This window comes from Salvelinus sp. IW2-2015, linkage group LG4q.1:29 (genome assembly GCF_002910315.2).
Source record: "Salvelinus sp. IW2-2015 linkage group LG4q.1:29, ASM291031v2, whole genome shotgun sequence".
NCBI lineage: Eukaryota > Metazoa > Chordata > Actinopteri > Salmoniformes > Salmonidae > Salvelinus > Salvelinus sp. IW2-2015.
The window spans coordinates 61,635,806-61,660,185 of record NC_036842.1 but is presented as its reverse complement, the minus strand read 5'-3'; the positions used below and the strand labels follow the sequence as shown (position 1 = coordinate 61,660,185).

The following is a 24,380-nucleotide window of genomic DNA, read 5'->3' as shown; positions in this document are numbered from 1 at the left end:
CGGAAATTACTTGGTCACAGGAAACCGCGACACGGTTTATTTATTGCTTAAGGTAATTATTCATGGCTCGCTTTATTTTATTTTCAAACTAAATGAATGATTAACTTGTATGCTTTGATGACATGAAAGAATCAATGATTGATTGATACAGTAGCCTATAGAAGTATTGAAATACAGGTGATATTAAGACTAAACAGGATGTGCTCTAAGGTCTACAGCTTGATGGTGGTTATACAAGGCTGCTATACTAAGCCTACTAATGACTTTACTTAAAATTATAACAGTAATAATGAGATAAAGGAAAAATAATCATTATTTTAAATTATTTTTGGAACAGAGGCTGTTCTAACGGAGGCTGTTCTTTACTGTAAAAGGCTGTAAAGCCTTTACAGTAAAACGAAGATTTAAAAACAGCCAAATTTGTTTACTTGACATGTCGTTGCATGAGGTTTGGTGCTTACGGAGTCAGTAGGCTATTAAACACTCAAACAGGCAACAGAAGCAGGATCTGTCTTATTTCTGTAGATATATTGACGATTTATAAAGCCAGGCACATTTAACAGTTAGGATATTTATTATAAACCTAATTATGTTTGGGTTTCATTTCTCCTCACTTTYCTTAGACAATAAGGCAAGGGCTGTTTTCTCWTCTCCTCATTCTGCTGCTGCCTCCRCGGTATTGTTCTCAACACCAATATGCTGGTTAACTTTGCTATTATGCACATAGCAACATGGTCTAGGAAAAGGTGCCAATTCAACAGCGCACTGATGGTTTTCAGAACCGTGGACAGCGACCGCTATCCAAAGAGGGAGAGTGCAATTGGTATAAAATAATATTTTTATTGGTGTTGCACAATGGTTCTTATGTAATATAATCATATACAATTTCAGTAGCACGTCTTAGACTGATGGACTGTGCCWCCCCCACGGCCTCCATAATGGATCAGTCCACTCAGACAGGAGCAATTCAGACAGGTTTCTTGTACACCATTATATTTTTTGGGCTACTGCTCGACTAAGGCTGTTGGACGACCAAGATTTCTTATCGACCAAACAATCGACCAGTCTACTAAATTGGGTCAGCCCTAATATAGAGTGTTCATAACAAGGTCACATACTGTTAATTAATTGCACATTGAAGCCCCCAAGGAAATAATTTCCTTCCATACCTTGTAATTTCACAGCTTGACTATATATCAGACAAGTCCGGTCAATAACTAGTTCGATCACAGATAGTGCAGTACAGTTGTTTTGTACTAATAACGACTTATTTGAGTTCTATTCGAATGTYGTATTGAGTAACCAAACTCCACGTTCAACATTTTCAGTGGCATTTTCTCACATTCCAAGTGCTAACACATCAGACTTCCTCCTTTCCTGTCATTATTTACATTAGGGGGAAAAAGCCAGCCCTGTGGATGCTTCAGTTTCAATAATTGAGGTAGGCTACTTTATAAAGAGGTCTTAGGGACCGGTATGAGAAGTGACTCACTACTTAAGCATAGGGCAGTCACTATTGAGAACCTGCATCATATTTGCATAAYACTAACCTATTACAAGAACTTCCTGTCAYGCCTCCTTTTCAAAGGCCTCCAATAAAAATGATCTTGCAGTTCTGATATTTCAAGGGTCCTGTTATGTCTTGAAGCAAACACAAACTAAGAACGGGAGGTTGACTGTCTAATGGAGTAGGGTTAGGCCACATTGCTCCCTAATGGGCTTAGATTGGACAGARATGCCTCACAATCAGCAAGAAACTAAACACACTATCTAAACACAAAAAAAGTGAGACCTAAAAAGCCCAAATTGTTTTCCACGTCATACTCCAGTAGGGCTAATATTGTAGCGTAAAATGAAGTGAAGAGMTGTATAATACACATTTGTGACACACTGAAGCCTCGTAGAACCTCATGGCAGACATCAATACTGTGTTCACATTCAAATACATGACCTTTTTGGGGGGATAATCACCCATTATGAGAAGATTTGAATTATTGTCTGTAATGAAGCTGCCGTGCCCTGCCATATATGGTATCTTATCATTGATCTGAATTGGACTTTTCCCTTTGCCAGAACATACAGTAKTGGAGGAGAGACAAATGTGTGCAACAAAATAATGACATTTGTTTTAGACATATAGGCATAGGCCTGTTTGTCACCTGTCCTGTATTTATTATGGATCTTCCTCTGGTCCAACAAAATTTYGGGTCCAACAAAATGAAGGCAGTAAAAACATTACAATACAGTCACAGCAGATTTCACAACATGTTAAGTTTGTGCCCTCAGGCCTCTACTTTACTACCACATATCTATAACACAAAATCCATGTATGTTATCGTGTGTTTGTATCTATGTTTGTGTTTCATCATAGTCCCCGCTGTTCCATAAGGTATATATTTTTTTATCTAATTTTGCTGCTGGCATGAGTTACTTGATGTGGAATAGTGTTGCATGTAGTCAAGGCTCTGTGTTGTATTGTGCACCTTCCATAGTCTGTTCTGGACTTGGGGTCTGTGAAGAGACCTCTGGTGGCATGTCTTGTGTGGTATGCATGGGTCTCCGAGCTGTGTGCCAGTAGTTCAAACAGACAGCTCGGCTGCTTTTAGTTTTTGAAATATTTAGGACTAACTTATTCCTTGCTACCCATTCTGAAACTGCAGCTCTTTAACCTCTCTAGGGTACGTGAGACGTTAGCGTCCCACCTCTTCGACAGCCAGTGAAAGTGCAGGGCGCCAAATTCAAAACAACAGAAATCCCATAATTAAAATTCCTCAAACATACATGTATTTTACACCATTTTAAAGATACACTTGTTGTAAATCCAGCCACAGTGTCCGATTTCAAAAAAGCTTTTCGACGAAAGCAAACCAAACGATTATGTTAGGTGAGTGCCTATTCACAGAATAACACAGCCATTTTTCCAGCCAAAGAGAGGATTCACAAAAAGCAGAAATATAGATTAAATTAATCACTAACCTTTGATGATCTTCATCAGATGACACTCATAGAACTTCATGTTACACAATACATGTATGTTTTGTTCGGTAAAGTTCATATTTATATCCAAAAATCTGAGTTTACATTGGCGCCTTACGTTCAGAAGTCACAAAACACATACATTTACAGGAATACTCATAATAAACATTGCTAAAAGATACAACTGTAATGCATGGAATTTTAGATGCACTTCTCCTTAATGCAACCGCTGTGTCAGATTTCAAAAAAGCTTTACGAAAAAAGCAAAATATGCAATAATCCCAATCAAGACACAAATATATCCGCCATATTATGCAGTCAACAGAAGTCAGAAGTAACAATATAAACATTCACTTACCTTTGATGATCTTCATCAGAATGCACTCCCAGGAATCCCAGTTCCACAATAAATGTTCGTTAATGTCCATCATTTATGTCCAAATTCCTCCTTGTTATTCTAGCGTTCAGTACACTTTCCAAACTCAAGACGCGCRGACAGGTCCAGCGAAAAGTTAGTTATATTACAGTCCGTAAAAACATGACAAACGAAGTATTGAATCAATCTTTAGGATGTTTTTAACATAATTCTTCAATAATGTTCCAACCGGCGTATTCCTGTTTCTTCAGAATTGCGATGGAACAGAGCTCGCTCTCACGTGAACGCGCATGGTCACTTCATGGCAGACCTGACTCAACCCTCTCTACTGTTTAGTGGGGCCGAAGGAGAGGCATCAGACAAGGTTCTAACGACTGTTGACATCTAGTGGAAGCCTTAGGAAGTTTAACRTTACCAATATCCCACTGTATCTTCAATAGGAGCTGAGTTGAAAATCGACCAACCTCAGATTTCTCACTTCCTGGTTGGATTTTTTCTCAGGTTTTTGCCTGCCTGATGAGTTCTGTTATACTCACAGACATCATCCAAACAGTTTTAGAAACTTCAGAGTGTTTTCTATCCGAATCTACTAATACTATGCATATTCTAGCTTTTATGGCTTTGTAGCAGGCCGTTTACTCTGGGCATGCTTTTCATCCGGATGTGAAAATACTGCCCCCTACCCCAAAGAAGKTAAGCGTTGCGGACATTTCAGTCACTGTGGTAACTGATGTGTAGAGTCATCCGCATACATAGACACACTCAAAGCCACTGGCATGCTGTTAGTAAATATTTGAAAAATATCTATTTATGTGTTTAAGGTCTTATTAGAAGTGTACAGTGGCTTACCACCTTAAGCGTCTAACCTTTGCACTTAGGCCTGCTGTATGCCATAACAATGATGAGCGGAGATTTTAGCTTTGTGCTAATTGGCCCAAGAGGTGTTAATCAGAAATCCCTTTACAGGAAATGTTATAGATATTTGAACTGAAGTCAAATTTAAACTTAAGTTTATTGCTCGTGTACACATATTTGCAGATGTTATYGCAGGTGCAGCCAAATGCTTATGTTTCTAGCTTCAACAGTGCATTAATATCTAGCAATACAATATCCCCAAAAATATGAAATGTCAGAACAAGCAATGAGCAAAAATGTTTCAGTCCCAGTACTTTTGGAGCTCACTATGTCTCTATATACACTACATGACCCAAAGTATGTGGACATCTGCTCGTCGAACATCTMATTTCAAAATCATCATGGGCATTAATATGGAGTTGGTCCCCCCTTTTCTGCTATAACGGCCTCCACTCTTCTGGGAAGGCTATCCACTAGATGTTGGAACATTGCTGCAGGGACTTCAATTCAGCCGCAAGAGCATTAGYGAGGTTGGGCGATTAGGCCWRGCTCGCAATCAGCGTATCAATTCATCCCAAAGGTGTTCGATGAGGTTGAGGTCAGGGCTCTGTGCAGGCCAGTCAAGTTCTTCCACACCGATCTCGACAAAYCATTTCTGTATGGATCTCACTTTGTACATGGGGGCTTTGTCATGCTGAAACAGGAGAWGGCCTTCCCCAAATTGTTGATTAAAGTTGGAAGCACAGAATAGTCTAGAATGACATTGTATGCTGTAGCGTTAAGATTTCCCTTCACTGGAACTAAGGGGCCTAGCCCAAACCTTGAAAAACGGCCCCAGACAATTATTCCTTCTCCACCAAACTTTACAGTTGGCACTGCATTGGGGCTGATAGCGTTTTCCTGACATCCGCCTAACCCAGATTTGTCCATCAGACTGCCAGATGGTGAAGCGTGATTCATCACTCCAGCGAAGGCTGCTCCGGAGTCCAATAGCGTCGCCCTTTACACCACTGCAGCCGACACTTGGCATTGTGCATGGAGATCTTTTTATTTTCTTAGGGGATAGATCAGCGTAAAGCTTTCATCAATGTAATTGTCTGTATCATTTCCAATCCCCCATATCTTTTTTGTGTGTTCCTTCAGAAAGTATTCAGACCCCTTGACCTTTTCCACATTTTATGTTACAGCCTTATTCTAAAATTGATTAAATAGTTTTTTACCCTCATCAATCTACACACACAATAACCAATGCTGACAAAGCAAAAACAGGATTTTTGAATTTTTTGCTAATTTATCAAAATAAAAAAAATATCACATGAGTATTCAGACCCTTTACTCAGTACTTTGTTGAAGCACCTTTTGGCAGCGTTTACAGTCTTGAGTCTTCTTGGGTATGTTCAGATGTTCAGGAGTCTTATGGCTTGGGCTTGGGGGGTAGAAGCTGTTTTGAAKCCTCTTGGACCTAGACTTGGCGCTCCGGTACCGCTTGCCGTGCGGTAGCAGAGAACAGTCTATGACTAGGGTGGCTGGAGTCTGACAGTTTTTAGGGCCTTCCTCTGACACCCCGTCTGGTATAGAGGTCCTGGATGGCAGGAAGCTTTGCCCCAGCGATATACTGGGCCGTACGCACCTCCCTCTAGTGCCTTGCAATCGGAGCCGAGCAGTTGCCATACCAGGCAGTGATGCAACACGTCAGGATGCTCTCGATGGTACAGCTGTAGAACCTTTTGAGGATCTGAGGACCCATGCCAAATCTTTTCAGTCTCCTGAGGGGGAATAGGTTTTGTCATGCCCTCTTCATGACTGTCTTGGTGCGCTTGGACCATCTTAGTTTATTGGTGATGTGGATGCCAAGGAACTTGAAGCTCTCAACCTGCTCCACTACAGCCCTGTCGATGAGAATGGGGGCGTGCTCGGTCCTCTTTTTCCTGTAGTCCACAATTATCTCCTTAGTCTTGATCACGTTGAGGGAGAGGTTGTTATTCTGGCACCACACAGCCAGGTCTCTGACCTCCTCCCTATAGGTTCTCTCGTCGTTGTCACTGATCAGGCCTACCACTGTTGTCATCGGCAAACTTAATGATTGTGTTGGAGCCGTGCCTGGCCGTGCAGTCATGAGTGAACAGGGAGTATAGGAGGGGAATGAGCACGCACCCCTGAGGGGCCCCGGTGTTGAGGATCAGCGTGGAGGATGTGTTACCTACCCTTTCCACCTGGGGGGTGGCCCGACAGGAAGTCCAGGATCCAGTTGCAGAGGGAGGTGTTTAGTCCCAGTGTCCTTAGCTTATTGATGAGCTTTGAGGGCACTATGGTGTTGAACGCTGAGCTGTAGTCAATGAATAGCATTCTCACATAGGTGTTCCTTTTGTCCAGGCTGGAAAGGGCAGTGAGGAGTGCATCATCTCTGGATCTGTTAGGGCGATATGCAAATTGGAGAAGGTCTAGGGTTTCTAGGATAATGGTGTTGTGAGCCATGCCCAGCCTTTCAAAACGTTGTTCATTTGCACAATATCTCTCGTTCACATTTGCTTGTGAATGTCCAAACTCACCCGATCTTACATTCGGTAGTGCCTACCTAATATATGTATGAGCTGGATTGTTTATATTTTTTATTATTATTATTTATTTATTTTTTACCCCCTTTTCTCCCCAATTTTCGTGGTATCCAATCGCTAGTAATTACTATCTTGTCTCATCGCTACAACTCCCGTACGGGCTCGGGAGAGACGAAGGTCGAAAGCCATGCGTCCTCCGAAGCACAACCCAACCAAGCCGCACTGCTTCTTAACACAGCGCGCCTCCAACCCGGAAGCCAGCCGCACCAATGTGTCGGAGGAAACACCGTGTACCTGGCCCCCTTGGTTAGCGCGCACTGCGCCCGGCCCGCCACGAGTCGCTGGAGCGCGATGAGACAAGGATATCCCTACCGGCCTAACCCGGACGACGCTATGCCAATTGTGCGTCGCCCCACGGACCTCCCGGTCGCGGCCGGCTGCGACAGAGCCGGGGCGCGAACCCAGAGACTCTGGTGGCGCAGCTAGCACTGCGATGCAGTGCCCTAGACCACTGCGCCACCCGGGAGGCCCCGGATTGTTTATTTTTGTTTGTGCTCGTTAGCATATCTAGCTAGCAGCCTCAATGGAAATGCGCAAATACTTGTGCTAAAGTTGTTAGCATTCTGGTAATAGACGCCCAATGGGCTTTAAGTTTTTGGTTCTCCCTTGTGTATTAAACCGGTAATACTGTATATCCAGGGGTGAGAGATGAACGGTATGACAATATTAAATCAAGCTTTATTTATACATTTCAGACATGGAATGCAACGCAATGCGCTTTACAGGAAAAAACGTATTAAAAAAACAATGTAAATAAAAGCTGAAATATTTACTACACAACAAACATAATATAAAAATGTCTGACATGTATTGAGGTGCACAATCTTGGATTGATTTAAAAACCAATTTAATTCTAAAACTCACAAGCAGCCGGTGTAATGTGTGCTCTTCGTCTGGTCTTGGTCAGTATCCATGCTGCAGGATTCTGTATGTTTTGCAGTTGACCAATGGCTTTCTTGGGTAGACCAGACAGGAGAGCATTACAGTAGTCAAGCCTGCTTGTAATAAAAACATTGAGTCTCTATCAGCCTGAGAGAGAAACGGCCGCACCTTGGCAATGTTCCTCAGGTGGTACAAAGCTATTTCGGTCACATTCCTAATGTGTGATTTTTAAGAAATTTAGTTCAGAATATAAAATAACACCTAGGTTTTTTTACCTGGTGTGTAATGTATGGTACCAGTCAAAAGTTTGGACATATACTCATTCAAAAAAAAATTGAGGGGAAAAAACCTTAGCAATTTTAGAATAAGGCTGTAACGAAACAAAATGTGGGTACTTTACAAATGCACTGAGCATATAAAGTGGGTAATACAGTATGTAAACATGATTAAAGTGACCAATGTTCAATGAATCTATGTACATGGACAGCAGTCTCTAAGGTTCAGGACAGGGTCCTGGGCGGAGGCTGGCTATTGTGGCTATTTAAGTCTGATGCTCTGGAGATTGAAGCTGTTTTTCAGTCGCTCAGTCCCAGCTTTGATAAACCTGTACAGTCTCCTCATCCTAGATGGTAGYGGCCATGGCCTTGATGATCATCTTTTCTTTCCTGTGAAGGGTGCTGTAAATGTGCTGGAGGGCCCCCGGTGATGCTTTGGGCTGACCGCACCACCCTCTGGAGAGCCTTGCGGTTGTCGGTGGTGCAGTTGCAATACCAGGCGGTGATGCATGTTGTCAATGTGTGGAGTGACAATTTCAGGTCCTCAGTTTTGTTCACGCCAAAGAGCTTGATGCTTTTGACCSTCTCCATTGCAGCTCCGTCTATGTCGATGGGGCGTGCTCACTGTGTCTCCTGTAGTTCACAATCAGCTCCTTCGCTTTGTTGACATTGAGGGAGAGGTTCCTGGCACTACTCCACCTGGTATCTCACCTCCTCCCTGTAGGCTGTCTCGTTGTTGTTGGTAATCAGGCCTACCACTGTTGTGTCATCAGCGAGCTTGATGATTGAGTTGGAGACATGCGTAGCCAAACCGTCATGGGTGAACAGGGAGTACAGGAGGGGTAGAAGCACACACCCCTCGGGGGCCCCTGTGTTGAGGATCAGTGTGGCGGAGRTGTTGTTGCCTACCTTCAACACTTAGGGTCGGCCCTTCAGGAAGTCTAGGACCCAGTTGCACAGAGAGGGGTTCAGTGATGAGCTTGGACGGCTCTATGGTGTTGAAGTCTAAGCTGTAGTTGAACAGCATTGCTTGAATGTCTTATTCACGTTGGCCACGGAGATCGTGATCACACAGTCCTCGCGAGCGGTAAGGGCTCACGTCGGCGGCTCTTTTTTTCCCTCGAGGCGGGCAAAGAATGTGGTTAGTGTTTGAGTGAGGTGTCGGTGTCTACGACATGGTTGGGTTTCTTGGCAATTTCTCTCATGGAATAGCCGTTATTTCTCAGAACTAGATTAGACTGAGTTTCAGAAGAAAGATCTTTGTTTCTGGCCATTTTAGAGCCTGTAATCTAATCAAACCCACAAATGCTGATGCTCCAGTTACTCAACTAGTCTAAAGAAGGCCAGTTTTGTTTCTTTAATCAGCACAACCGTTTTCAGCTCTGCTAACATAATTGAAAAGGGTTTTCTAATGATCAATTAGCCTTTTAAAATGATAAACTTGGATTAGCTAACACAACGTGCCATTGGAACACAGGAGTGATGGTTGCTGATAATGGGCCTCTGTACCCATATGTAGGTATTCCATTAAAAATATGTAGTTTCCAGCTACATTAGTCATTTACAACATTAACAATGTCTACACTGTATTTCTGAAATGTTCCATACACACAAAAAGCTTATTCCTCTCAAATGYTGTGCACAAAGTTGTTACATCCCTGTTAGTTAGCATTTCTCCTTTGCCAAGATAATCAATCCATCCACCGGACAGGTGTGGTATATCAAGAAGCTGAATAAACAAGCCTWGTGTTGAAATAGGAATTGTGTTTGTTACTAGAGCTACAGATTTGATCATGAACACTGAGACCTGCTGTGAGAATATTCATTGAGCAGGATCAACAGATTCTCTTGATCGTTCATATGATCAGTTTGCCAGTGCAGCTTAATACAGAGATTCTTTCTGCACATCTTTGTCCACCTGGTTCTCCCTGGAAACATAAAAAAATACACGTCTCGATTTCACCTACTAGTTTCTATGGCAACATAGCTGTTTTGGGGAGGAGAGCTGTACTCCACTTCTCTTTAAGAAAAGCAGAATTAAAAAGGACAGAATGAGATGAAGAAAGACCGAGAGCAAAATAGTTGGCGGAAAACATGAGTGAATGCTAGAGAAAGATAGATTGGCGCGGGTTACCACAGCAAGCTGTTGTGCAGGATATGACTTCTGATGGTTATTTTAATCTGTTTGCTCCTGTTCTATATTTACTTTTTCGTTTGAGTTTCTCAGATGCAAGGTTCCCCTTATCTATTGTGAATTTCGTATTTTTGCGTATTTTGTGTTATATTTGTGTGCATGCATGCGTATGTGATGCATTTGTGTGTGCACCTGTGTCCAAGTACATGCACTTTACGTTCAATTAAAAATGGTACTGTAAAATAGTGACTTTTGTTTACAAGATCAATATGTGATATAGAAATAGTGTCTAATGAAAACCCTCCTGATTTCACAATATGGCTACTACATTTCAAGCATCTCCATCTCAGGAGGGAGATGCGAGGAAGAACAGCTTGCTCTATCACTTAGAGAGCGAGATGTAAATAAAGGGAATACTGTAGTCTGTTTGTTCKTTTACAGGGGGAGGGAGACACATGGAGGAACTGCTTATCTGTTCTATTACACAGGAGAGATGCAAATAAAGGAACAGCCTGTTAGCTTCAATGAGGGCGACATAAACTAAGGAACTCCGTTAATTTGAATTTACAAGGAAAACGTCACAAAGAAATGGCTCCGGTGTGCTAGTGCAGAGAGGGCATCAGAAGTAAAAGGAACAGCTTGTTGATTTGACTGGAGGGAGGGTGTCACTAATAACGGAACAGAGGGATGGGGACGCAGAACAGCCTGTTGACATTTCAGGCCATGTGACCAGAAATGCAAGTGTCAGTCGTGCAGCTGAAAAATGTATTYGTTTTTTTTCTCTCCTCTCACTTTACCCCTCTCGTTCTTTCGTTTGTTCTTATTTTATTCCCTTTACTTTCCTTTACTAGTATCAATTCCCAAATATTTAAGGATTTATGTCACAAAGTCTGCTTGACTACCTATTGGGGTCAGTGATGGAAAAACTAGCAGCCGGTTCAAATGTGATATTAGAGCAACCATAGGATGGCTCAATGCATGACCCAAATGCAGTAGGCCTTTTCACATAGTCCTGTATTTTCACATAAGGACATCTCTGTTGGGTGTTTGAATACTGCCTTGTACAAGTTGTCAGTACAGTGATCATTGTGACTTACCAATGAGCAATTGTTTGTAAACACTGCTTGCCTGTGTTGGTCTTGTATTCTCTTCACAAGTGTGTAGCCTATATGAATGAGTGGTTGACATTATTTCTCTCCTCTCTACTGGTCTCTAGCCCACGGGGTACATGGAGGCTGCCCTGTCCTACAGCACCATAGAGGACCTGCAGCTGCTCTCCTGGGATAACGCCCCCAAATACTGTGTGCAGCTCAGCTTCCCCGGGGGCACCGTCCTCCTGCAGGTATGTTCTGTCTCCCTCCCTCTTCATGTCACGTGTGTGTGTGTGTGTGTGTGTGTGCTAATCATGTATATTTTACTTGACTGACTGTGTGCCCTAACAGGCAGCCAACAGCTATCTGCGGGACCAGTGGTTTAATTCTCTACAGTGGAAGGTAGGATTACTAAGTTGAATTATTCATTGGTTTGTGTTCACGGGGGTTCAACAAGATTCACAGCACTTTGGGCAGAGATTTTATCTGTAGGCTACACAGAACGCTGCATACATTTCCTTCATGCATTTTTGCATTGGTTTGATAAGCACATAAAACTGGATCTGTATGTGAGTATGTGTGTGCCTCTTTATTTCCAACCAGAAAAAGATCTATAAGTACCGTAAGGTTCTGAACAACCCGAGTCGCTGGGAGGTGGTTCTGAAGGAGATCAGATTGCTGGTGGACATGGCCCTGACCTCTCCCCTGCAGGATGAGTCCATCCACCAGGCCCCGCTGCAAATCATCTCCACCCTGCTGGCCGATGTAGGCACACACACACACACACACACTCCAAACTACACACACCTGCTACTGGGAGGTCAGCTCAAAACCCACAGATGTCTGCTGTTTGGCAGAATCAAAGTTGTTTGGGAGTGTCTCTATTACATTTGTTTGTCTGAGCTCTCTGTTGCTGATCATACCAGTCTTATTTCTGTTGTCCCCTCTTCCTCCTCAGAACACCAACCTCAGCACTCAGGACCATGAGAACATCATAGTGGTGAGTTTAAAGTTGCTGTTATAGTGTGATGGTGGATTCATCTGGATGTGTTTGTGTGCATACCCCATGGGTCCTGGTCACTAGATATGGGATGTTGCTCACCTCATTTACCTGCCTTGGGGCGAATTACGAGCTAAGATGATGAGAGAATTATAGGTACACCTGTGTATTTTTAGGGTGACTTCTGCAGTAACTCTTGGGAATTACAGGCTAGGCTTAAGCTCTCGTGGACATATTATGTAAACATATGGYTGAGCATCTGACCAAATTATGCATGATTTTAGTTCTGGCTTAACCGAGATTAGGCTAGCACTCTTTATTCACCCAGCTGGTTGCTGGCGAGTTTTTCAAGTTTTATCAGCAGCTTGCAGCTTCCTTCTCGATAATGCAACAATAACAATAAGAAAAGATAATAATACGAACATGAAGTAAATGGCTCAGTAGAATAAAATAATGATTTTAGCATAAGTACAATACAGATAGGCACAATTTATAGTCCAATATTTACACATGTTTTGGGGAAGGGGGAYTGGGGGCAAATGTTTAAATTGTGTGGTATTTAGCAATAATAATATGAGTCTGGTAGCAGCAGTTGTAGTGTGTGTAGCGTGGATGTGTGCATGTCTGTGAGGGTGCGTGCGTGAGAGAATGCATGTGCGATTAGGTACGGAGAATCAAAGCAGGTGGTCGGTTCAGTTATCGTGTTCACCAGTCAGATAGCTTGTAGTACTTTAGTTTATTTTTTGTACTTTTGTCCCTTTTTATCCCCAATTTCGTGATATCCAATTGGTAGTCTTGTCCCATCGCTGCATCTCCCGGACTCAGGAGAGCCGAAGGTAGATAGTCATGCATCCTCGTGCATCCTTAAGYGAGCAATCTGCACCAAATGTGTTGGCGCAAACACTGTACAGTTGGCGACCGAAGTCAGCGTKYATGCGCCCAGGCCAGCCACAAGGAGTCGCTAGAGCGCGATGGGACGAGGACATCCCGGCCAGCCAAACCCTCCCCTAACCCAGACGACGCAGGGCCAATTGTGCGCTGCTTCATAGGTCTCCCGGTCGTGGCCGGCTGCGACACATCCTGGGATTGAACCCGGGTCTGTAGTGCCTTAGACCACTGCGTCACTCAGGAGGCCCGGCTTGTACTGTTTCACCCAGTTTATGTATACTGTATTCTAGTCATGGCTTATACATTTTACATTTACATTTACATTTAAGTCATTTAGCAGACGCTCTTATCCAGAGCGACTTACAAGTTGGTGCATTCACCTTATGATGTCCAGTGGAACACTGTATAACTATATAACTTATTACAAAAACAATTCTGAATAGTTTTTTTCATTTTTTCTTTTCATTTTTATTGCTAGGTATTACTGTGCTGTTGGAGCTAGAAACACAAGTATTTCGCTGCACCTGCTATAACGTCTACAAATCTGTGTACGCGACCAATAAACTTTGATTTGATTTGGTAGAAACTGTCTCTGAGCCTGTTTATCAGACCTCATGCACATTTTCATCGTAAATAGAAGATCACATGGCTGGGGAAATTGTGAAGTTATATTCATCAGTCCTGTCTCTGGTATCTCTGTGTCCCTAGGCCATCGCTCCTCTCCTGGAAAATAACCACCCTCCACCGGACCTGTGTGAGTTCTTCTGCAAGGTAAAGATGGGCTCCACTTCAACCTGTTATCAAAATCMAAATCCCATAACTGCCTTGGCCCTTAGTGCTTGTGTAACGGAGTTGGATTGGTAACCTCACTACTCAGCTTGAAATGCCTCCACCTGCGCCATCGAATAGTTAGCTTTTCAGTGGCGTAGCTGGTTAAGGCATTGTCTAGAGGGTGGTCACGTGTGTTTGCGCGGACAAAGGACAGATCAAGGTCCGGTAAGAGAAGGAAGCTGTACTGTTAAGCAAGCACAGTGACGTCCCTCACACTAGGGCCATTGTTAGATCGGAAGATGGAACCACTTTACCACCATGGCTATCATTAACAGCCCATGTACAGTTTATCCAGGCCTAGTTAATAGATTCMGATTATTGTTAAGATGATGGAGTGAATGGTGTGGTTGTTTTGTGCAGCACTGTCGGGAGCGTCCACGGTCGATGGTTGTGATTGAAGTGTTCACCCCTGTGGTCCAGAGAATCCTCAAACACAACATGGTGAGCTGAGCGTTCCGTCTTGTTGCCTGTCTAGGTTCACGCTCAGTTTGTTTCTTTTTTTCTGTGGTTATATATTGGAGTGTCAAAGCCCACTGTGCTGCCTCTTGTCCTCTCTCTGTCCCCATGTTTATTTCTCTGCCTCCTTTCTCTGTCTGTGCCAGGACTTTGGKAAGTGCCCCAGACTGCGTCTCTTTACTCAGGAGTACATCTTGGCTCTAAATGAGCTCAACGCTGGGATGGAGGTCGTCAAGAAATTCATTCACAGGTGAGTCARTGACAACATGTTTTTAGGACGGTGATTTTTCWTCTCCACCAACCAGGAAAAGCTCAGGCCCTAGTTATTTTCAATAGTACTCCATGATTTACTCTGCTTTCTCCCTGTTCCATGGAGTCTATTGGGTGCTAATTGTGTGTGTGGCTGTGTTTCAGCATGCATGGCCCCACCGGGCAGTGCCCTCACCCCCGTGTCCTGCCCAACCTGGTGGCAGTGTGCTTGGCTGCCATCTACTCCTGCTACGAGGACTTCATCAACAGGTGAGTGATCTACTRTACTGTAGATCCAACACACAGACTCGACTCTCTGGCCCAATGAACGTCCCTGGTTAGCTTAGGTTACTCACCTTCCCTTTAAAAATGTTACCGAGGTGTTGACTTGAGTAATGAGTTATCTAATTGGTTATCATTACATCATCACCCCTGGGTCCTCAGCCCCTGTAGGAGAACATTTGCTGGATTTCCGTTGCATTGTCACCCCAGAGAATCATTGCTCGGATACATGACCCTCAACACGCTCCCGCTAAGTATACAGAGGCTAATGCCGTTGTAACAGAGGCCTGGCTACAATCCCAGCAGAATGACATGTATTCTTACTRTGGACTTCTGAGTGTTAGTCTTGAGACGATTATGTAATGTGTGATACAATGACTCTCCATTCTTTTATTACACAATATTGGTCTCTCCATCTTCCCAACAATATCTCTCTCTCTGTCCAGCCGGGACAACTCCCCCAGTCTGAAGGAGATCAGGAACGGCTGCCAGCAACAGAATGAGCGTAAACCCCCCCTGCCCCTCCGCCTGCTCCGCCCAGAGCCCCTGACACCCGCACCCACAGGTCTGCTGTCCCTCCCCCCTCCCCCCACACTGCCCTTCTCTCCTCCGCCTTCCATYGTCAACTCCAGTGAGATCCTGGTGGAGTTGGAACGCAACAACAACACTGCCAACGCCAGGCGGAAGGGCCCAGGGGGAGGCGACAGTGAGCCCAACCTGATCGACTGTCTGCTGGTCAGCCCCGCCCTCAACCCCCTGTCAATCCAGCTGCCTGCCCAGGCCGACCGYGTGCTTGGCTGCTTCGCACTCATCCTCAAAATGCTGTGAGTTACCACTACTGTTACTGTATCCCCTCTGCCTTACTGTCTGCCTTACTGTGTGTGTTTAAATGTTAACAAGGGTTCATGTTTGGCGCTATCTGTGTGGGCTGTGCTGAGTAGCTCAACACAGCTGCTGCCTCTGATGTCCTACTGGAGAATCATTCAAAAGGAAGGAGTGTCGGTTAGTGTGTCTCTGAATGGATGGATGACATGGGTGTGACGATGTTTTGCAAGAGGGAAGTGGCACAAGTGGTTCTATTATGTGTGTGGGAACGGGGAATGACTGTAACTGTGACACTTAACAGACAGGAATCTGATCCTCTCCTCGTCCCATTGAATTGATGGATTTGTTTGGCGTCATAGGGCGACACTCAGGTTACCTCTCGTGATTCCCTGTGTKCCCAGCCCCCTGCTCTCATTGTGTCCACCTTTCTGTTCTTACTCTATCTCTTTCTCTCTGCAACCATTCAGGTCTGACTACGATGACTGGAGACCCGCCCTGGCTAGCCTGCTGCAGCCCATCCCATTCCCCAAAGAGTAAGTATACTGCCCTGGCTCTACACCTATCCACTTCCACCTCTTGTGCTCCCTCAYCTTTTCCTGGTCACTCCCCAGCCCTCCACCCCTCCTCCAGGCTTTGGGGTCGGGGCTGGGACTTTGGTTGAGGGCCTGTCTCYGCGGTGTAGTGGCCTGGGAGTGGTGTTGACGTGGGTGTGCTGCTGAGGTGCCCTGCTGGGGATGAGGCGCCCCCCCTGAGTGGCTGTTGTAATTGGCTCCTCAGTCCGAGCCCTCATTACCAGTCACCTACAGAGGGATGTTGTTGTCACAGCCGGCAGACTCACCTGCTGCTCACCTGCGCACCAGAGCCTAATCCAAGCGTTCAGGCGTCATTAGAAAGGGCAACAACACTCCGACACAACTCCTAGAGGGATTGAGTCAGACAGAAAACACACACCCCCAACCTCCGATAGATTGACATGTATTTGTGTGTTGTTGCTCAGATATGTTCAAACCAACAAAAAAACGGGATGTGTTTCCTATGCAATCCAGCTGCAACCTGTTCAACATCTTACTGCATGTTTAAATATGTTTTATTCTCCATTTAATCATAATTATTGTTTTTAATCTTGTTTTTAATGTGTATTCTTACCACCTCTTTAGGGCCCTTGCACATGCCAAATTTACAAAGTAAGTATCTACAGCCGTGACTTTTAGTTAACAAATGTTAGATTTCAGTTACCATCCTATAAGGAAAGCATGAGGATTGTGCCTAACTTGTCTGTCTGTTTTGAACAGAGAGCTGAAATATGTTATTCAGAGGTTTGCAGAGGACCCCAGACAGGAGGTTAGTGTGTATGTGCAGCTCTGACCATACATCACTGTTTCACCTTAGTTCAGTGTTGGATTTGTGTGTGTGTGTGTGGTAGTCATTGTTGTGTGGTTGTTGCAGGTCCACTCCTGTCTGCTCAGTGTGCGCTCGGGAAAGGACGGTTGGTTCCAGCTCTACAGTCCAGGGGGTGTGGCTTGTGATGATGATGGGGAGCTCTTTGCCAGCATGGTGAGTGATTGTTGGTGTTGCCTTAATAATCCTGACCCTCATACCTACCTTCTGTTCTGATTGGCTGGACTTGACCTTCGACTCTCTCCTCCAGGTTCACATTCTTATGGGTTCCTGCTACAAAACTAAGAAGTTTCTCCTGTCCCTGGCTGAAAACAAGCTGGGGCCCTGCATGCTCCTGGCTCTGCGTGGGAACCAGACCATGGTTGAGGTGTGTGTGTGTGCCCTATGTACAGAGCTGACCTGTTTTTATTACTGTGTGTTTTTAGAGGTGTGAGTGCACAGGAAGCAGAGGTGACCTGTGTGTGTTTCAGATCCTGTGCCTGATGCTGGAGTACAACATCATCGAGAACAAGGACACCCAGCTGCAGATCATCTCCACCCTGGAGAGCACTCCGGTGGGCCTGCAAATGTACGAGCAGCTGTGTGACAGGCAGAGGGAGCTCAAAGAGCTGGTGAGTTACTACTGCACTGTGCACAAACAAAGGCTCGAACACGACACGCTCAACCTCACACTGCATTCCCAATTCTACTGTCATGTCTTCTCAAAATACACACGGTCTGGGCTGTCAGCGGGCAACTGTAGTATCTGCTCAGTTAAAACTGTTACTACTCTACACTGTCCACTCTGCTAGAGTTATCTATTCATTATCCCGTGTTACCTAGTGTTTCTGTATTGTTACTTCATGCAAATATGAACCCTTTATCACATCATTGGCACATTGCGCATAGACACCACCTGCTGTCTGAATAGGGAACTGCTGTAATCAGTCGCCATTATTTTATWTTTTTTCTCCCTCAGCAAAGAAAAGGAGGCCCCACCCGACTCACTCTGCCCTCCAAGTCTACGGTGAGATTGGCTTTTATTACACTACTGCCATTTCCTCAAACGTTATTTGTTTTTCTTTCACCCGAACATGTGATAATATATATTTTTATACAAAATGTTAAAATTGAACTGTTACATTTTGTGAGAAAGATGACCTGACTCCATGTCTCAATTCAATTTGAACAACATGATGTCTCTCCCTGCCTCTGTATCTGACCATGTCTCTGTATCTCTGAGTAGGATGCAGACCTTGCCAGGCTGCTGAGCTCTGGCTCCTTTGGGAACCTGGAGAACCTGAGTCTTGCCTTCACCAACGTCACCAGTGCATGTGCTGAACAGCTCATCAAATTGCCCTCTCTCAAACAGCTCAACCTTTGGTCCACCCAGGTCAGAACACACACACGTCACATTTTTTGTTTTTATTTGAATTTGATGAGTAATACTCTGTATGACTTTGAATGACAAATCCTCTTTCCTTGTTTGTCTTTCCTTCAGTTTGGAGATGCAGGACTGCGGTTACTGTCCGAACACTTGGCGTGTCTGCAGGTGTTGAATCTWTGTGAGACACCCGTGACCGACGCCGGCCTGCTTTCCCTCAGTTGTAAGAACTCATCTCAATCATTTGACTATTATGCTACTCACATATGGTATACTTCACACCTGCCCCACAACCTCATACATTCAGTATAGAACAGGCTTTCCACACAGTCTCCTAGATCTATATATGTTCATGTAGGTTAAGGTGACATGTTTATGCGTGTCTCTTCCAGCCATGAAGAGCCTGTGCAGTTTGAACATGAACAGCACAAAGCTCACAGCAGACACATACGAGGACTTAAAGGTAAGATGAACTGTGACCCCCTCTCTGTTGACAAGAACACCGAATTATAGTTTGTGGTATCTTATCTTTTCTCCTCTCTCTTCCTGTCAGGCCAAACTCCCCAATCTGACGGAGGTGGACGTCCGCTACACCGAGGCCTGGTGAACACATCCTGTGTGACATCACTAGAACATCAACTCCCACACCATCCAAACATGAGGATTACCTGATATCAACAGAACACATAGTCTCTCTTACATCAACAACAAGAGGATCCTCTCCCATCTGTAGACGAGGACCCTTTTATCTGGAGACGACATCAGAATGCCTGGACCTCTCTAGTAACATCATGTCAAACGAGAATTACTATCTTTCTGGAGTGACATCATCAAAATACAAGGACCTCCTTTTTAGCGACATCATCAAAAAGCAAGGACCCACTTGCTTGTGACACAAGGGACCTTATCTTTCTCTCTCATGTGTGGTTTCTCACTCAATTCCTGTCCACATCCTATTTGCCCTCAATAGACTCCTCAAAGATTTCTTCAGTGTTGTGTCAAATGTACACAGAACACCAAGTAAACAAATGGATCTTTCTCCCCTCCCTCTCTCCCACTCTCTGAGGACCTTTATGTTTAAATGCACTCTCTTCCCTCCATTTACTGGGAGCTCTTCTATCCTTGTCGGATCAAGGTTAGATAACCAGGTAACATTCCAGTACACTTTTGATATTGCCTCGAGTTCAATCCAAATGTAGCTCTAAAAATGTGTCCAATTGTCATTTTGGTCTTGTTTTTTTTGTTTGGGTTCTTTCAGGTTCAGATTCTGGCCTTTCCAGTCCTTTATTGGGAATGAGGTGCTACCTCAAACAAAATAAAAATTGCAAGACTGTGCCTAATTCCTCGTATGACACTCAATCAATTTTTWTMAACTTGAATGAACATATTTTTCCAGACATCTCTGCTTTCATATATTGTGTGTGACATTTAAGCAGACATTTCAGGAGCTCTGCTCTGTGGTTGCAACACCATTAAAAGGAAGAAATGTTTCCTTTTAGTTTGTGTTTTCAATGTACATAACTCCCATATTTAATAGAATAATTGTGTAGTAGGTGGTCTGGGACTGCCTTGTATTTATGATTTCTCAACTTCATATCCCTCTTTCTGCCTCCCATTATTTTCTCATATGTTAAGACACTTTCTAGGCATACTGCAGTTGACTTTCGTCACACAATCAACCAAGATGTTGCCTAACATTCTTATCCATAATCCATGCTGAGGCCTAAACTGAAGCCCTATGTGCACCTTGCATCAACCTCTCAATGTAGACTTTTTGGCATGATGGTACACGTTTTTCTCAAGATAAATATGGGATACATTTTGATATTGGCTGTAGATATACAGGCCATGGTCATCCTTAGGAGTATTTTGTCATGTCAGGAGTGAACAGACTCTGTAGAGGCAACAGCATGGTGTATAGATGACCCTGTTAAAAAGCAGCACATTACCTGCCCAGAGTCTAGAATAAGACCTTTTCTGAATTGTGGTTGGTCGGTCAGTACCAGAGTGGAAAGCCAAACAAGTTCATTTCTGTTTAATTCGATTTTTTTGTTTCCATACTGTACTTCAAAACACAAATATATTGTATCATACATCAGTACTGTCTGATACAGTGGCATAGAATAACGTGGACTCCAACGTGCTAATCATTTGTTCACAGAACCACGTTTCTCTACTCTGACTAGGCATCCCTCTGTCCCTTTCCCCATCAAGCATGGAGAGAKGGCACTGTTTTGGAGTATGCTCACCCATTAAGTAGTACATGTAGCTGGGTTAAAATGTTACATTCCTCGATATTCATTTGGAATCATGAGAACACTTTCTGTTTGCATGGGCATACCACCAGTTTTGAATAGATTTCCTATATTATTACCAAGGAATGTGATATTACAGCATTCAGGTATGTGGTAACTTGGCCCACACAAACTGCAGAAGAGTTGTCCCTCTGTCTCTTCTGCTTTAGGTGGTTTTGATCAATCTGTTCCTTCTCTGTGCCCTTTCAGGGCGTCTCGTACACAATCAGAGCGTTATTCTGTATGCCCGACTCTGGTTCCCTCCGCTTTTGTTTTCTCCAGAATGCTCAAGAATTCTTTCCGTTCAGTTTTGGCAGAACTTACAGAACACAGTTGGACACYGTCCAATAAGATTTCAATGCTATGTTTATTTTGAGTGACATGACGGTTCGGTGCACTAAATGTCGTTGTATATGGCCACCAGGCTTAGGAYCTCATGCTGTCACATCCTGTATAATGTAAATACAAGTGTATATAATTTTCTGTCCCCCTCTATGTTCCCCTCCGCTCTGTGTTTCTCTTAGTCTCYCTGTTAGGGAGGCTGTTGCCTTCATCTTCAGGATGTGTGTGTGTGTGGTCATTACTTTTATTTTCACACAAAGTGCACTGTAATCTAACTTCCATTAGGTTTTCATGGTAATTGTTATGGCTGATTTGTGTTTGTTTCAACTGTTTGTTTGATTTGATCACTTTAATCAAGTGTTTGTCGCCTRTTTTGTATGTACAGTACCAGTCAAAAATTTGGACACCTACTTTATTTTTACTATTTTCTACATTTTAGAATAATAGGGAAGACATCAAAACTATGAAATAACACATATGGAATCATGTAGTAACCCAAAAAGTGTTAAACAAATCAACATATTTTTTAGATTCTTCAAAGTAGCCACCCTTTGCCTTGATGACAGCATTGGACACTCTTGGCATTCTCTCTACCAGCTTCATGAGGAATGCTTTTCCAACAGTTTTGAAGGAGTCCCCACATTCTGAGCACTTGTTGGCTGCTTATCCTTCACGCTGCGGTCCAACTCATCCCAAACCATCTCAATTGAGTTGAGGTCGGGTGATTGTGGAGGTCATCTGATGCAGCACTCATCACACCTTTGTCAAATATCCCTTACACAGCCTGGAGGTGTGTTTTGGGTCATTGTCCTGTTGAAATACAAATGATAGTCCCACTAAGGGCAAACCAGATGGGATGACATATCGTTGCAGAATGCTGTGGTAGCCATGCTGGTTAAATGTGCCTTGAATTCTAAATAAATCACTGACGGTGTCACCAGCAAAGCACCATCACACCACCACCTCCATGCTTCACGGTGGCAACCACACATGCGGAGATCATCCGTTCACCTACTCTGCAGCTCACAAAGACACGGCGGTTGGAACCAAAATTCTCAAATCTGGACTCGTCAGACCAAAGGACAGATTTCCACCGGTCTAATGTCCATTGTCGTGTTTCATGGCCCAAGCAAGTCTCTTATTATTATTATTAGTGTCCTTCAGTAGTGGTTTCTTTGCAGCAATTCAAACATGAAGGCCTGGTTTGCGCAATCTCCTCTGAACAGATGTGTCTGTTACTTGAACTCTGTGAAGCATTTATTTGGGCTGCAATTTCTGAGGCTGGTAACTAATGAACTTATCCTCTACAGTAGAGGTAATTCTGGGTCTTCCTTTCCTGTGGCGGTCCTCATGAGAGCCAGTTTCATCATAGTGCTTGATGGTTTTTGCGACTGCACTTGAAGAAACTTTCAAAGTTTTTGAAATTTTCCGGATTGACTGACTGTCTTTGCTTATTTGAGCCGTTGTTGCCATGATATGGACTTGGTCTTTTACCAATAGGGCTATCTTCTGTATACCACCGCTACCTTGTCACAACACAACTGATTGGCTCAAATGCATTAAGGAAAGAAATTCCACAAATTAACTTTTAATAAGGCACACCTGTTAATTGAAATGCATTCCAGGTGACTACCTCATGGGGCAGCAGGTAGCATAGTAGTTAGAACATTGGGCCAGTAACCGAAAGGTTGCTAGATCGAGTCCCCGAGCTGACAAGGTAAAAATGTGTCGTTCTGCCCCTGAACAAAGCAGTTAAATTGTTCCTAGGCCGGCATTGTAAATAAGAATTTGTTCTTAACTGACTTGCCTGGTTAAATAAAGGTAAAATAAAATGAAGCTGGTTGAGMGAATGCAAAGTGTGTGCGAAGCTGTCATCAAGGGTGGCTACTTTGAAGAATCAAAAATATATTTTGATTAGTTTAACACTTTTTTTTTTTTTTTTTACTACATGATTCCAAATCTGTTATTTCATAGTTTGGATATGTACAATGTAGAAAATTGTATAGAAAAACCCTTGAATGAGTAGGTGTCCTGACTTTTGACTGGTACATCAGCTGATGTTTTTTATTTTAACTTTATTTTTACAATTTTGAATATGAAAAGGGTCAGATCACTAGCTCTGCAGTCGCCCTACCCCCTTTGTCCATGGGTTACCACGATGTTCTGATCGAAGCGCAATGATGAACAGTACATGTCATAGACCAGCGATTGAATCATCTTTGTGTGATTACAGACCTTTTGTATTGCTGGAATACATTAGCTTGTGCACAAAATACTGTGTATAATGATATGAACATAGTATGTATGTATGCCAGTGAGGTTACTGTACTGTTTGTACACTGGTGAGATACTGTGTGATAAGTGGAGAGATTCAATATGTGGATTTTTTTTTGTTTGTTTTGTAACCGTTGACAGAATCTGCTCTTGGACCATTTCTATTGATGTGGTAATAGTGGGTGGGGTGGAGGGGGGGGCAGTGGGAACAGTTTTTTTTTGTAGCCCTGATGCTCCTGTAGTTTTTAACATTTCAAATGTATAGTTAAAGATGGAGACCTAGAGGTGGGAAGGTGGRGGGTTTTATTACTGTAGAGGAAATTATGTGATTGTTATAAAATAAAATATGAATTTGTTATATTGCTATCCTATGGAGCTCACTGTGCTTTGCTTGGGTTTATGTCTCCTCTCCTCCCTAATTCCCTCTCTTCTCATTCCTCTCTATCCAGAGGTGATATTACAACCTGTTCAAATTTTTCAGAATTTGTAAAGATTTTTCATTTGAATTGTGACTGCGGCTTGAGTCTTAATGTGGTTGACAGCGGGGTGCCTGCTGCTGTGGCCCCCCCTGCTGGCGCAGTCATGGACATAAACTAGATTTCCCATGATTCCTGTAATTTTTGCAGATCAAAAATTGCCCTCATTTTCTCTTGTCTGTGTTATCTGCTTCTACAGCTGGGTTACTGCTGCTCTGTGGCTGTTGTAATATAAATACAAGACCTTCTACAGCTGGGTTACTGCTGCTGCTGCTCTGTGGCTGTTGTAATATAAATACAAKACCTTCTACAGGAAATTAAGAACTATGATGTGAAATCATTTCAATCAAAATAAACTGAATATGTTTCAAATGTGAGTGCTGCATAGTTATTTATAGGATCACTAAATTTCACTGGGATGTCAAACATCCCATAGTTGAACCTCATAAAATGAAGCAAAGATAGTCAGCAGAGGTCATGTTTTGACAAAATGACGCA

General features: G+C 43.5%; 1 protein-coding gene across 1 annotated transcript in view; it reads left to right on the top strand.

Annotated features, from left to right (window-relative positions):
* LOC111962318 (C-Maf-inducing protein) overlaps positions 1–24,254 on the top strand; it is a 58,773-nt gene extending 34,519 nt beyond the window's left edge. The window contains exons 2-21 of the mRNA XM_023985326.2: positions 11,330–11,455; positions 11,556–11,606; positions 11,808–11,969; positions 12,163–12,204; positions 13,801–13,863; positions 14,284–14,364; positions 14,526–14,629; positions 14,794–14,898; positions 15,357–15,734; positions 16,203–16,268; positions 16,893–16,919; positions 17,028–17,076; positions 17,182–17,289; positions 17,384–17,500; positions 17,604–17,744; positions 18,092–18,139; positions 18,359–18,505; positions 18,614–18,719; positions 18,889–18,959; positions 19,050–24,254. Coding sequence (XP_023841094.1) covers positions 11,330–11,455; positions 11,556–11,606; positions 11,808–11,969; positions 12,163–12,204; positions 13,801–13,863; positions 14,284–14,364; positions 14,526–14,629; positions 14,794–14,898; positions 15,357–15,734; positions 16,203–16,268; positions 16,893–16,919; positions 17,028–17,076; positions 17,182–17,289; positions 17,384–17,500; positions 17,604–17,744; positions 18,092–18,139; positions 18,359–18,505; positions 18,614–18,719; positions 18,889–18,959; positions 19,050–19,103 — 2,046 coding nt within the window. The 3' untranslated portion in view covers positions 19,104–24,254. The remainder of the gene's footprint in view (positions 1–11,329; positions 11,456–11,555; positions 11,607–11,807; positions 11,970–12,162; positions 12,205–13,800; positions 13,864–14,283; positions 14,365–14,525; positions 14,630–14,793; positions 14,899–15,356; positions 15,735–16,202; positions 16,269–16,892; positions 16,920–17,027; positions 17,077–17,181; positions 17,290–17,383; positions 17,501–17,603; positions 17,745–18,091; positions 18,140–18,358; positions 18,506–18,613; positions 18,720–18,888; positions 18,960–19,049) is intronic.
* The last annotated feature ends 126 nt before the right edge of the window (positions 24,255–24,380 follow it).